The sequence below is a fragment of the Podarcis gaigeae genome, assembly GCF_964106915.1.
Source record: "Podarcis gaigeae genome assembly, chromosome: 3".
NCBI lineage: Eukaryota > Metazoa > Chordata > Lepidosauria > Squamata > Lacertidae > Podarcis > Podarcis gaigeae.
In genome coordinates this window covers 60,237,067-60,252,106 of record NC_139680.1, presented here as the reverse complement: position 1 = coordinate 60,252,106, position 15,040 = coordinate 60,237,067, and the positions used below count along the sequence as shown (strand labels likewise).

Genomic DNA, 15,040 nt, shown 5'->3' with positions numbered 1-15,040 from the left:
CAGAAGCTCACAAAAAGGCTATGAAGTGAAAGAATCATTGAGTTGGAGGTGAATGGTAGAAGTATGGCGTGAACAGCAACAACTAGTACTATTATACCCTCTCCTCCTCTTCCTGTTCCTCCCACCCACTGTTGGACTGTTTGTAGCTTCCTCCTCCTCCTCCTCCTCTAGTTCCTTTGTTAGTTCACTTCCCATGAGGCATCCCAAAGCAATTTACAACATAATAAAGACATGTATAATAAAATTGTTGCATATATATAAAACTATTGAAACAATTACACATACAAATTCATTTTTTAAAAAAACAACAACTATAGATTTGTTAAAATATCAACAACATGTAAATAACTAGGGGGTTTTTTCTGGGGATATTCAAAGGTACGTCATACTGGCACCTCCCCCCCCCCCCCCCCGTTATAAGTGTGGCACTTAGTGAGTTAAAAAAAGAAGTGTGGACTTACTGTAACAGGCACTGTGTAAATAACTGACAAAAAATCACTAAAAACCAACCAACCAACTGCCAAAGTTTTGCTTAAACAAGCAGAGGGTCTTGAAAACGAATGTTGCTCCTATTAGCTGTACTTTAGCCAAGGAAGATTGGAGCATTATGTTTATTCTTTGTGTGACTATAGAAATGAAAACACATCCTTAGCAACCTCTCTTGGATAAGGAAGGGTTAATGAGGCTCAGTAAAACATTGACAACCAGGAGGGGCTCCCTCAAGTGAGATGATAAAAACAAGGCTGCACCTGGATGCCGGCAATTTGCAGACAGACACATTCTGGTCAGCCCTTTTGCTCAGCCGCTTTGTTCTGCCAGCTGCCTTGGTGCTTTGGATGCAGGTGGAAGGGTGGACTTTGCTATCTATAAAAATGTTTAATAGTGAAGACCAACTTCCGCTTCACCTCTCAAGGGATCAAGGTTAGGCGTGTGTTGCTATGCCAGACAGCACAGCAAAGCAGCACAGGGCAGGTGGGCAGGAGCCACTGTGCCTAGCTCTAAGATGGAGGCCTCTCTGTGGCAGAAAGTACACAGTGTGAATTTTGCATCTTTGGGGGTGAAAGGAAGGCAAGGAGAGGGGAGGCAGCCAGCTTCTCTAGATGGGGCAACAGTGCACAGAGGGGCCAGGCATCCAATTCAAATAAATTAATTTCCACCCAGGAGGAGTGTGGTGCACCCGTCCTACCAGGGAGCTATTGTTTTTGCTCATGTATGCTAATGTGAAGAGATGGATTGCTCCAGGGATGCCCAACATAGTGTGGCTGGCAGAGCAGCTCTCACAAAGAACCTGAGAATTTATGCCTTGCTCTTTGCTTCTTAATGTGGAAATAAAAGGGCCCACCTGCTACTTGAAGTCATGATCACTGGCAGAGTGCAAGCGGGGGAAGGCTCTGGGTAAAGCTTTATCAAAGGGCAATAGAGCTGCAGTCAGTTTCTGTGGTCCTTGTCTTTTGAATTAGGGGAATCACACCATGTTCCGTTGTGATGGAGAAGGGCTAAGGTTCAAAGAGCTGCTCTTGATTTATTTTTTTAAAAGTACAATATTGTATGTTAAGTACATTTGCTTTTAGTCACCTTATAAGGAATGGCATGTGGTCAGGAATACAAGCATGAGGAAATGATCTCTCCTCCCTAGTGTGGTGTTGGATTAAGACCTGGGACACCACTTGAGTCACAAAGCTCACTGAGTGACCCGGGGCCAGTCATTGCCTCTCAGCCTAACCTACCTCACAAGGTTGTTGTGAGGTTTAAATGAGGAGGGAGAGACCCATGCACACCACCTTGAATTCCTTGGAGAAAAAGGTGGGATTTAAATGCAATTAAGCAAGCCATAAAAGGTAAAGGTAAAGGTACCCCTGCCTGTACGGGCCAGTCTTGACAGACTCTGGGGTTGTGCGCCCATCTTACTTAAGAGGCCAGGGGCCAGCGCTGTCCGGAGACACTTCCGGGTCACGTGGCCAGCGTGACATCGCTGCTCTGGTGAGCCAGAGCCGCACACGGAAACGCCGTTTACCTTCCCGCTGGTAAGCGGTCCCTATTTATCTACTTGCACCCGGAGGTGCTTTCGAACTGCTAGGTTGGCAGGCGCTGGGACCGAGCAACGGGAGCGCACCCCGCCGCAGGGATTCGAACCGCCGACCTTTCGATCGGCAAGTCCTAGGCGCTGAGGCTTTAACCCACAGCGCCACCTGCGTCCCAAGCAAGCCATAAATGCACCCTTTTTATGAATGTCTCTTAGGGTCAAACTAGGCATAGCCTTAATTGTACAGCAATTTTAAAATATTCCTCCTTGTCCGGTAATGATTTCTTGATTTTCTATATATATTTTTCAAAAAAAAAATAAAATCCTGTAACCTCTCTCCCCCCCCCCCCAGTAAGTATGTCTTATGAGGCACTGATACTTCTCTCCCCAATTTCAAGTACACCTACTATTGTATTGCAGGGATTGTATTTTATTTCTCAAGATTTATATACTTCTTGGTTGTAATAAAATATCATATCAGTTTACAAAAACAATAAAGCAATAAAATTATCAGTAAAAAAGAAAGTTATAAACAATAAATAATTCAAAAATAATTAAAATCAACCGGTCTGGAGATATTGCACTGTGTCTTTCAACTTGGATTTGCAGGTGTGTCCCACAAAGGCGTCACATACATTGAATGGACAGTGTATGCAGTGAATGTACAGTATGCACAAACACTGAAAACACAGCCTGGCTAAGTCCTTCCCTGCACTGCAGGGGAATTACCATATTGAACTGGAAAAACACATTTCAATAATCATTCCTGCTCCCTCCAAAAGCCTTTTTCAATTAGCCATACATTTTTGAATAATCAAAACAAACATTTTTTGAGCGGCTGCCAGCAGATGGCATCTCCCTGTCCATTCTCCAAAGAGAAGCAAAAACTTTTCCGTGTAGGGCAGCCAACTCAGCACTTTGCAAAAAATGACAGGAAAGACAGATTGGGTTGAACCATCATTAGGAAGCAGGATAAACACAATGTTTCTTAAATAAATACTCTTGCATGATTTATCCACTACTGGTTGGAAACAGAATATTAAAGCACTGGGATTCCTTCTCAGGTTCCAAAGAATTTTGCACGTATGCCTCATATGAGACTTTAGCTGTTTGATCTACTATTTTGGTTTCTTTTGGTGCATGTAATGGATTTTATAATTTTCATTGCATTGTTAGATTTCATATCTGAAACTGAAAGCTGCCACTAGAGCCGTATATTTTGGCTAGTTGGTTACAGGAAAAATAAATGATGCAACTGAGGGTCAATACAATTAATACAACTCCACCTGAGTAAAATCTCTAGCTCTACATTGAGATAATGGGCTGAAGAGTGCACACATCTATGTTGGAGCAGGCCAGACACTGGTGGTCTTCCTCAGAGACCCTTCTCCATGTGTCCCACACAAGGTGACATGTGTGGAGGGTGGTTGCATGAGTACAGGCCTTTTCACTGGTGGTCCCCATCTGTGGAATGGCCTTTCCAGGGAGATATGGCTAGCACTTTGTTTTCCAGTATACGTGCTACATCCTAATACTTCTATGAGTACAGCTAGCGAAACTTCAAAATTACCGTATTTTTCGCCCTATAGGATGCACTTTTTCCCCTCCAAAAATGAAGGGGAAATCTGGGTGCGTCCTATGGGGCGAATGCAGGCTTTCGTTGAAGCTTGGAGAGCGAGAGCGGTCGGTGCGCACCGACCCCTCTCGCTCTCCTGCTTCGGGAACACATCCGCAGCCTAGGCAGCCCTGCGGGAGTTCCTGCAGGGCTCCCTACGCTGCGGATAGCAGCCTGCCGCCTTGCGCGAGGGGCGCCCTGAAGCAAAGCGCCCCGCCCGCCGGGCAGACATCCGCAGCGTGTTGGAGCTCTGCGGGAGTTCCCCACAGGGCTCCCCACGCTGCGGATAGCAGCCTGCCGCCCGGCGCGAGGTGCACCCTGAAACAGAGCGCCCGCGCGCCAGACAGACACCGGCCAGCCCCACAAGCTCGGGGGACAGCAAGGAGGTGCAGCGCCGCCATCCCGCTGTTCCTCGACCTGGTTCGGTTTCCCCGACCTGGTTTTGGGGGGGAAATAAAGGGGAAAAAATCTTCCCTTTATTTCCCCCCCAAAAAACTAGGTGCGTCCTATGGGACGGAGCGTCCTATTGGACGAAAAATATGGTACATCTGAATCTCAATAAGGCTTTAGTTTGTTGTGAGTTTATTCTTCAATAAAGTGCTACGCATGCTTTCAAAGCTGGTTTAAGAAATCAGTTGGTGTATTAGCACTAAAGAGTAGTATATACTTTTGGCAAGAAATTGCTTTCTACTGGGCAAACGTCTTTTGATGAAACAGATTGTAATACAACAGCTTGCACACACCTACATGAACAATTTTGGGTAACTTTCAAACTTGCGCATTTCAATAACTTGAATTGGTCTAACAAAAAATTGCTATTTTACCTGGTTGCTTACATGTATTTCTTCAAAAGAAGAAATATATTTATAGGCTGTATTTCTTTATGCAAAATAGAAGTCATATTATTGCAACAAGGAATGCAACTAAGTCTCTGGTGCAGAGAGCTAAGCCTTAAACACTTTCTGGGACTAAGCAAAGATCTGAAAAATATTTGTGTGTGTGATATATATATAAGATTGCTTCTGCCAGATTGTATTCTTTAGGGATTAGTTGGTTTCTTTCTTCATAGCCACAATGAGTCTATGTGTAAACTTTACCCCAGTTTTGATGGCTTTCCGTTTTCCTATAAGTAAATATTTCTTCCTTTCAACTGCTACCTGCCAAATAACTTATAAGTTATCTCTTTCGAAGTGGAAAGAGGGGAAAGACAATTAAGATGCACATGACCTAACCTTCTTCCTTTAAGTATTTTTTAAAGTAGCAATTATGTCAGCAGGATATGTTATGTACAGAATATTTGTTTGGAATGTTCCTCTCGGTACCACTTCAGAGCCAAAAGTAAATGCACCTCAAGCAATATTAATATAGTTGATACTTAATTCATTGAAACATTTTAACAAGCAATTTTATGATTAGTGTGAGCGCTCCCACTCACGCACGCTGTAGTCTTAAAAGTGATGGCAATTAGATAAGAGTAATCAAAGCAGGAAATAGGTGTTCCTGGAGAGCAAAGCTCCCTTGAGCTGTCATACTTTCTCCCGCCCTCTGATTTTCACATTTGGATTCTGAATGGCTGTGAAGATGCTTGCTCTGTGACAGCACAACTCAATTTCGTGTCGGATCAGCATGGACAGCTGTGGCTTTCGACAATGGAAGCCATTGTTGGGTCCTGAAAGTTAATGTGATTATGCAAATGTTGCTCTAACTACCCGGGCTCTCTTATACTCTTCACAAATGAGCACATTGTCACATTTCATTATGTGCATCCAGTCCTGCTGGTTTGGTGGTATCATTATATCTCTCAGAAATGGACCACATCAAGACTGCTCGCTGCTGGTATTAGGCAGAGAAAACCAACTCTGACCCACAAACAAGGATTTGTGTGTGTGTTGCGGGGGGCTGGGGTTGTAGCTTGACCGAATCTCTATATTAGTTCTGACTGACTTTGGAGGGCCAAGAATAGTAGATAGGACTACAAAACGCAATCTGGTCCAGGAATAGACTTTGAACCATTTCTGGCTCCCAAGAATGTACATATATATGTGAACAGGTTTTCCTTCATTTGCACACCCCATCATTTGTACAATTCTGTTAACAGGAGCTGGATTCCTGAATAGCTCTGATTCAACAGATTGATTGCTGATGTGCAAGTTCTGTGGTTGTCCATCTCTGACAGTTTGCTGCCATGCGTTTGCAGCCCTAGGAATGACTCCCCATAATTATACCATAAAATGTGAAACCCCGCCTTATAATGTGTTGTTTCTTTCTAAGAGCTGAACCTTCCATTAAAAACATGGATTCAGTGCCACTTCTAGTGGTAAAGACTAGAAAATGGTTTTACATTGAGTTGGGGGAGAGAAGCAGGGCTTTTGTTCTAGTTCTTGTTGGTGTTGTTCCATTTGTTTATATATCAATGCACCCAGTGCTTTACAAAGCCCCTGTCCAGAAGACCTTACAATATAAAATTCTAAAATGTGACACAGGGACAGAAAACAAGAAGGGAAAAGAGATGGAAATGGAGATGGGACAAAGGGGGAAAGAATACACACTTGTTTCAGGTATACATCCTAAGGCTTAGGGCATAATCCAAAAGCTGTTGGAAACCAGGCTGAGGAGAGGTGGCTTAGGTGTTGCTCCACTGGCAATATGTTTGTTTATTACCCGCACTCCATGCTAAGGTCCCAGGGCAGGTTAAAGCGTTAAAACACTATATAAACTACTTCCATGTTTCAAAAGCCAGGATAAAGACTGAAGTGTGTCTTAAGCATTCTTTGAAAGCTGTACAATGAAGGTGCCAGACACACCTCTATGGGCAGGGAGTTCTGCATTAGGGGCTGCCACAGATAATGCCCTCCTTCAGGCCAGTACCCCCTGAGCCTCTGAGGGACAAGAACTACCAACAGGCACCCCCTGCTGATCTCTGCACCTGAGAGGTTCTGTAGGGGAGGAGGCAATCCTTCAGATATTTGGGGCATGAGTCATTTAGGGCTTTAAACACCACCATTTTGATGTTTCTGTGCATTTTGCACAACTAAGCATCAATTAGTACCATCTTTGTACATGTTAAAATGTTGTAACTGGGGATAGAAGAAAAATTTGATGCATCTTACAGTCAAAGGTGAGCTTACTTACCTAATTCACTGTCCAAAACAATACATGAACAAAAACACAGCCACTGTTCAAAATTCACACTTCTCCGAATTTTGCAATGCAGTTCTCCAGCCACCTAATGTATACAAAAAGACATATAGTGCATATCATTGCATATATTAGTGGAAGTAACACAAACATATATTATATTAGTGGAAATGTTTCACAAAAATGTGTACATTGGGAGAAAGTCACACTAAAATGCTAGTGAATTTTCATGAGGACATTAATTTTTTTCTCCTCAAACTGATGTGGAAATGTAGAGAATGGACCTGAAGATTGGAAAAAAATGAGAAACCAGAACCGACTGATTTGCCCATGTGTACCTGCTACTCAGGTTTGCCATTTCAGATGTGGTTCTCAAACAGAACAGGTCCCTTTCCTGGAGGAAATTGATCCCTTTCCTCTTTATGAACTGCAAATCTCAAAAGTGGCACTTCAGTAGTAAGAGTCCCAGCATACTGTTGTAAGTATGTATATTTTTAAAAAGTTGAAGTGCATGAGTCAAAAATGTAGGGCACAGGTGTTTTGGGGTCATTCATTTCTCAGCGCTGTTTATGAGAAGATCCCAGACACATTCAGAGAATGCTGTTTTGGTGCAGTGCCAGCCATCAAAAGTTGACAGGAAAAAACAGGTGTATCTGGTGATGACATGCACAGCGTACAATAAGAATCAGACTGTAGAAACATTTATGTTCATTAAAGGAGCTGCCATTACATTTTTCTTCAAAAGGCATGATGCACAATTAGGCAATTTTCACAAATGGGACATTTTCAGCACCCAGCTGCAAGACAAATGGTAAGTTGAGGGAAGGCAAGAGGTCAAAAGACACTGTGGCTGTTTGTGTATGCTGAAACACCAAAACCCTGGATGACAGTGGGGCCCACAATACAAAATTGCAGCCTTGTTAATAAAAATAAAAGTCCACACAAGTTTATAGCTGGCAGCAAAGAAAAATCCTAGACTGCTGGAAGCTAGCAGAAGAGAGAAGGTGTGTGTGAGAAAGAAACCTTTGCCTTCCTTCAGCAGATTCCTACATTTCAATGTTGGGAGAGATGCAGCACTCCACTTTTCCTCACCTAAATACTATTCTGTATTTCTGTATTAGCTCATAGGCTAATACAAAGCTTCAATACAGAGATAGAAGCTAGGAGAGCTGGGTAAATCTTGGCTCTGTAGAGCAGGGTGAGTTGCAACAAACACATTTCAAGTGTTTTTGTACCCAGAGATATCAAGAAGAGCCTGTAACTAGAAAGCAATAATAAAATAAAGGCAACATCTTTGCTCCTTGAAACTTGTAAATATTGATGTCAAAATGAACACATGCCCCACAATCTAGAGTTTGATGCGTGTGTATCTAAGTGTGCACTTCTTACTGCTCTATAACATCCCCATTGGTTTGTGTCTGCTGATGTTCCTAGACTGAAATGAATGGGGACGCATGCAGAGTGGTCTCTCCAAAGAACAGCACTCTGGCTGGGGAGCTCTGTGCATGCATTAGAGTGCTAGCCTCCCAAACAGATTGCTAATACACACACACATATATATTGCAGGCTCATTTGGGGTGTTTTTGTGAATGTCAGTTCCATGGGCACATTACTAAATAAATCTGAATATGCAGCTACTTGATTTCCATGCCACATACTTATTATGTATGTATGTATGTATGTACGCATGCATGCATGCAATAACAGTATATATATGGCAATTAACAAATTCTGTACATGATTGGGCTAGCATTGTAACGGCTTAATTTTGTGAGTTCTCCAGGGCAACTGAAACAATCAGGATTAAAAATTACTGATGTAATGTTGAAAACATTGCCTCACTAGGAGCTCTGTAAAAGCATGCCTGATGAAGATTAATCACCATACATATATATGGAAAGTAGTGACATCACACTTCGCACACACCATCATTCTCCGTAGGCACAGATCCAGAAAAGCTAACATGAAACCACCTGGGTGATTTATCATGAATTAAGACACAAAGTACCTCCTTTACTATTTATGTTAACTTAACTTTATTGCTTTGTGTAGTTTTGCAGTTGTGAATTTGACAGGAACTGTTGTACAATGGACCTGTATATGATCTGCAAAAGTCCTGCATTGTATCCTGCACACCTATTGGGTTGCTGTTGTAGTTTAAAGTTGTCTTCAACCTTTGCAGACCCAAGACCACCTTTAACCCAAATGTGCATGTGGACACCCACTTCTCTTTTTTACCATGTCTTTAGGGCTGTTGTGACCCATTTTAGGTCATGTTGCAACTCCGTAGTGGGTCCTGGCTCACCTGTTGAAGACAATTAATCTAGTAGATTGTTGACTGCCAGGGCCACTCCTGGACCAGCCCAGTCATAGAATCAGGGACATTCCTACATATTTAAAAGAGGGCACATGACTATGAAACAAATCTGCATGACAAATACATCAGCTCTGCAAGTGTGTATGTCTGTAGATTATTTATATATATGATGGGACATGAGATATGGAGCCCAGTCCAAAAGACCAGGGGCATGGGCCCCTCTCTAACAATGCCCTTACGTAGAATTATTGTCAGGGAGAATCCGGAGAAGCAAGTGACAGAAGAGGGGGAGCAGGGGCTCGGGGATGCTGTGGAGCTCTTCAACCACCCAGAGGCTCAGGAAGGGAGCTCAGACTCTGGAAGGGAGGTTGCTTTCACATCAGCACAGACAAGGAGGGAAATGAAACGTAAGGATCAAAGACGTCGCATGATTCCCATGCCTACTTTATTGGCGCGGGAATTGAAGGATTCAACTCCCTGAATCTGACTCAACGGGTTCAGATTCATAATTCTGAACTGTAGCTGTTTCTTGTACATATGTAATAAATACTGTAAATACCAAGCTGACCGTGCCAGAGTTACTGCGAAGGGGAGACACCACCTTTACAATTATAGAGTTGAAAAGGACCTCAATGGTCCTGAGCCCATCCCTCTCCCAATGCAGGAAGCCCATTACTATACAGCCCCTATTGAAGTTTGCCATCCAGGATTAAATTTTATCCAGAGTAGACTTATAGAAATTAATTGACCTAACTTGGTCATGTTCATTAATTTCAGTGGATCTACTCTGAGTAAAACAGCTGAATGCAACCTTCCCACCAGCCTCTGCTTCAGTGAAAAAGTGTCCATTTCCTTCTGTTCTATCAACTGATGGCTCAAACTTCATCAAGTTCTTCCTAATATTTTGTCAACATTCTTTTACTTTTATTTATGGAACTGTTTCCCTAAATATAGCTTCTATATATTTGATATGTACAATATATTGCTTGTACTAATTAAATAATACAGGTTTGTTTGGCATCGAACCATATTATGACTGGAGTAATTTCTGGAATAGCTACCTCATACAGTAGACTTGACTGGTCCTTATGTTATGAATTTTTAGGTGCCAGTGAAGGCATTTTTCACTTCCCCAAACTTTTCAACGTATGACAGGTATGCATTCTTGCTGTTCTGAAAACTCTCACCAAATATCTTTTCCATTTGCAAATTCTTATGATAGCTTTATATTGATTTTATGTTGCTGGCTTTGGGGTAGGTGAGATGTGTGCTGATTTGTATTGTAGATTCATTTCTCATTTAAAAGTGAACGACCCTAACGAAACAAATACACAGTCATCTTTGAAAATGTGCAGTTCTCTGGATTTTGCAATGCAGCTCTCAAGCTGAGATGTGTAAAAAAATGCATATTCTGAGGTAAAGTGTGCATTAAAATATATATGTTACTGGAAGCATAATAAAAAAAATGAATTGCATTGGGGAAATTGCTCTTACAAATGTGTCTTAGGAGAAATTCGTACTCAAATGCTAAAAAATTTCCATGAAGACTCCCCCCCCCCTTCTGAAAAACAACAACAATGAACTGGTATGGAAATGTGGAAAATTTAAGATTAGAAAAATAAGAAACTTCCATCCCTACCTGCAAGTCAATTAGCGAGCGATGCCTGGCCTCCATGTTCTTTTCAAACAAAAGGTCTCCGTGAGGGCTACTTTCTCTCTTTGAGAGTTGGCAGAAGCTGCCTTAAAGCACCCTGTCAGGCCCAAAGCATATTGGAAGACAAAAACATCAGCCAGGACTTTTGTTAGTGGCAGCAGGCCTTCTGTTGGGGAGGGCAGAAGCTGTTAGCTATGTATTTTTATTGATTTAGGAGTTTGGATTTGGATTTGATATCTCGCCTTATCACTCCCCTTCAGGAGTCTCAAAGCGGCTAACATTCTCCTTTCCCTTCCTCCCCACAACAAACACTCTGTGAGGTGAGTGGGGCTGAGAGACTTCAGAGAAGTGTGACTAGCCCAAGGTCACCCAGCAGCTGCATGTGGAGGAGCGGAGACGCGAACCCAGTTCACCAGATTACGAGGGTGGGCAGCTGTGCCCATGTTTCTGTGGCATTTTGGAACAGGGACTTTTGAGAAGCTGTTAAAAGCACCCTGTTGCAGTGCCTCAAAGTGGGAAAGGTGAAGCAGCACCCCCCTGGCATGCCCCTCAGGTCAAAGGAGGAAGTTGGGCAAAGCTATGAAAGTGAGGACAGGTTGATGCTGGGTGTGAAATAGAAAAGAAAATCAACAAACTGAAATAGTGAGGAAGCATGGTAAACGTCTAGTCAAGAAAATGAGAGAGACTTTGTATCTGTGACAACCCATGGTACCCCCCTACCCACGACTCGCTTACAAACAAAAAACTGACTGACCAAACAAACAAACCTCTTTTAGCATAGCTTATTTTATAACCTCGATTATTGCCATGTTGGGGCATGATGAGGTGATTTTGGAGGCGATGGATGGGGAGGCACCCATGGAAGGGTTGGAAAGGTCCATTGAGGGTGAGAAAGGTCCACTTCTCACCTTTAAATTGTCTCCCCACCACCACCACCATTTTTGGGTGGGGGTAGAGCCGGTCCACGTCCAATGCCTTGCTTGTGAAATGATTTCCCTCCCAGGGTTGTTGTGAGGATACATTATATATTAAAGTGTTTTGTGCCATGAAAGGGCTTTTTAAAAAAATAGTGAGGACAGCAGCAGTGTCATATGACATGTGATAACTTTCTTTCAAAGTATGGGATATATCCTTAGCTGTTCAGAAGATTATGGCATGCCAATATGCTGGTCATGAGGCACCTCAAACTTGACTTCAATTAAAAGTTGAGCCATATGAGAAAAGAAGCAATTTTGAGGTTCAAATTGCAGCTTGTATCGGCATTTGGCTTTTATTTTTTGTATTCTTTGGCTTGGGGCAAACAGAACCTACTCAATAGTGGGGGAGGTATACAGGCCCAACTACAAAATACGCCATGAAGCGCACTGTAGTCAATTTTTCCTTGTTACACTCTTGAGATGCTGATTGGATTTTGTCTTGTTTAAAATGTTGTGCAAAATACACACATGGGCCTTCTGCACCTGAGTGTATACTGATATCCATTTTTGAACTAGGATAAGTACATTCCATTCAACATGCATATTTAATTATTCAGGAAAATGAATCACTAGCATGCAGGCAGTAGTTTTCCCCAGCAGAACCTGGAAAGATACAAGGACTCAGGCACCAAGCCATATTTTGTTGTTCTGCACTATATGAGCCCCATCCTGTTCTACACACAGACATACCCACACTGAATGGAAATACCGTATATACTCGTGTATAAGCCAACATTTCCAGCATTTTTTATGCTGAAAAAGCCCCCCTTGACTTTTATACTTGAGGGTCTCACTCAAACACATTTCCAGCGGCTGAGGCTGTTGTTGGCAGAGGAGGAGGAACGAGCAGCCCGAAAGCAGCCCTTTTGGGCTGCTTGTTCTTCCTCCGCCACTGCCGCCACCAGCCTCTGCCTCTTGGCAGCACCCTAGGTAGGCGGGGGGGGGGCGGAAGGGGTGAGGGGGGAGAGAAGCCCCCTCTGCCGTGTGCGCATGCATGCACCCACACACCCACACACTAGCCCACTTGGAGGTTTGTGGTGTGGTGAACCGGCTTATACTCGAGTTTTCCTAGCTTTTTTTGGGTAAAATTAGGTGCCTCGGCTTATATTAGGGTCGGCTTATACTTGAGTATATATGATAATGTTCTGAATGGTATAGAATAATTTATTTAAACAACAAGATCTAACTCAAATATCCATTGTAGAACTGGCCTGTCCCAACTTGATGGGAAATTTCAAGCCTTGATACGGTTCTGTGGGCTCCCAATGTTTTGAGTTCTGGGTAGAAGGGCATCTTGTTACTTTGCAAGATCTGCTCAATGAACAGACGGATGTGGCAAGATTACTTTCCCCCCCACTTCTCTCCCCCAAATATATTAAAACTCAAGTGCATTTAAACAAACAGTAGGTTTTTACAAAACGGCACGCTTTATTTATCTACAAGGCAGTAAGTACAGTGTCTTATAAAAAGTTAAGTGCAGGAAAAGCTGCACCTAATTCTATTAAGGCAGCAAATTCAGAATCCATTATAAGAAAAAGAAGCAACCTTCTCTTAGTACTGGGAAAAGTTTGATATGGCAGTCCAAAAGACATACATTTTTTTTTTTAAAAAAAGTTTTTGTGTATGGAATCCATGTTAGGGACTATTTAGACTACACGTGAAACAAGAGTAGAAGCAGCAAGAAAGACTAGGATCTCCCAAATAGCTGGAGTTTGCATTCTATGTTGTTGCAAACCCATGAGCACACATATAGGCACATAAAATCTCCCAAGAACAGTGTTTTAAAGTATTGCTTGCAAAAAAAAAGGGAGGGCCAGGTAGGGGGTTAAAAAGCAGTAATGTTTCCAAAGTCAGAAATGCTAGTGCATAGTTAAGTTTGCTACCCCCCACCCCAGGTTTCTCTTTCGTTTATAAAGCTCTATGGCCTTGCCCATCTACATGGTGTAAATCTGCACCAGAAAAAAATCAACCCCCCCCTGCAAAACAAAAACCAACCAAACCAAAAATAGAACAAAACCCATTTGACATTTACAAAATTAAATTACTGGATAAAAAATATAATTTGTTCTCATAAAACTATGTTTCATACCGTAATAATTTTTTTAAAGCAAGCTAATTAAAAAACAACAACATACACACGTAAACAGTCTACAGTTCTAATGAGTGGAACAGTTCTTCAAACAGTATAGCTATGTGACCATTGCCAGTCTGGATTGGCCCCCAGCCTACACCTTTAGATCAGCATTTGCAGTAATGCTTTTCTTGCAGTATTTCATACCGAGACATTTGTTCAGTGACTGATGATGCTACTGATGGAGTGCCAGCTCTTCAAAGAAAGAAGGAAAACTCAGCAAGCATCCTCACAGGTATGGGAACTCATGTGGCAACTCCTCACTGAATTAATACTGGTCCATTTGATCTCCCAAAAAGTTTTTTAATATATATATATATATATATAAAATCATTTAAAAATCACTTTTTAAAAAAGAAAGAAATCGGCATTCACATTATTAATAATTAATTGCATAAAATTCAATACCTAAGAGTTTAGGTAAGCATCAACAACAAACAGAATTATTTTCTTCCTTTTCTTTTTTTAAGTTGGGTGAGATCCAACATGAACAATATATACACATATATGCTTTTGTGACTGAATGCACTTTGTGCTGCTCCCAAATGTTGTACCACAACAACAACAACAACAACGAAAAAGGTTTTTCTCCCATGTAGAGGAACGGTAAGTCCAAATCAAGTGGAAGTGTTTTGAAAAGAAAACATAATGCTTATTGGAAGACTCTTTTTCACATGACCAGAGTTCGAGTCGAGAATGCGTTCATATGCTTGCGTGCAGGATCCGAGAAGCTCAGCTGATCCTCTGTCTTCCCACAAAATGCTGAATCCCATGTGTTGCTAAAATGCTAGAAACAAAAATAAAAAGGAATAAATTGTTTTAGAAGCTGTGGCACAATCCAGTTATTCCTGTAAATCTGCACCTTCCCAGGGTTGGTGTTGCAGAATTGTCCTCTGTGCTCGAGTCATCTCCAAGCGTGGCATTACAGAGGACTTAAGTCATGGGGTCTGCATACACACAATACCTTTAAAGCCCATTCAGAGTGCATATCCCCCCACAAGAAACCCAGGAACTGAGCTACAATTCTCAGGACCCTCAGGAAAGCACCATTGCCATGATTCTTTTTTGGAGGGGTGCTTTGAAAATTTTGGTGGCTACAGTGTTAGTCTACAAATGGGTTTGACAGACTTGCCACTGGAAGCAACGTCTAGGAATGTTGTGTTGAAGCCAATCCTAGTGTTTCTG

General features: G+C 42.2%; 1 protein-coding gene and 1 long non-coding RNA gene across 5 annotated transcripts in view; both read right to left on the bottom strand.

The window, feature by feature from the left end:
• Window positions 1–11,236, bottom strand: part of LOC310841137 — a 77,689-nt gene extending 66,453 nt beyond the window's left edge. Inside the window, exons 1-3 of one of the 2 annotated variants that reach the window (XR_014562372.1) lie at window positions 10,733–11,236; window positions 6,771–6,864; window positions 4,459–5,307 (exon numbers count right to left, since the gene is read on the bottom strand). This is a non-coding gene — a long non-coding RNA (uncharacterized lncRNA). Of the gene's footprint in view, window positions 1–4,458; window positions 5,308–6,770; window positions 6,865–10,732 lie in introns of those variants that run through there. The other variant, XR_014562371.1, reaches the window with a different exon arrangement.
• A 1,896-nt stretch (window positions 11,237–13,132) lies between these two features.
• The window catches only part of MYB (MYB proto-oncogene, transcription factor), a 36,091-nt gene continuing 34,183 nt past the window's right edge, over window positions 13,133–15,040 (bottom strand). For all 3 annotated transcript variants that reach the window (XM_083731649.1, XM_083731650.1, XM_083731651.1), the window contains one exon: window positions 13,133–14,642. In XM_083731649.1, the coding sequence (XP_083587775.1) occupies window positions 14,526–14,642 (117 nt within the window). In that variant the 3' untranslated portion in view covers window positions 13,133–14,525. The remainder of the gene's footprint in view (window positions 14,643–15,040) is intronic.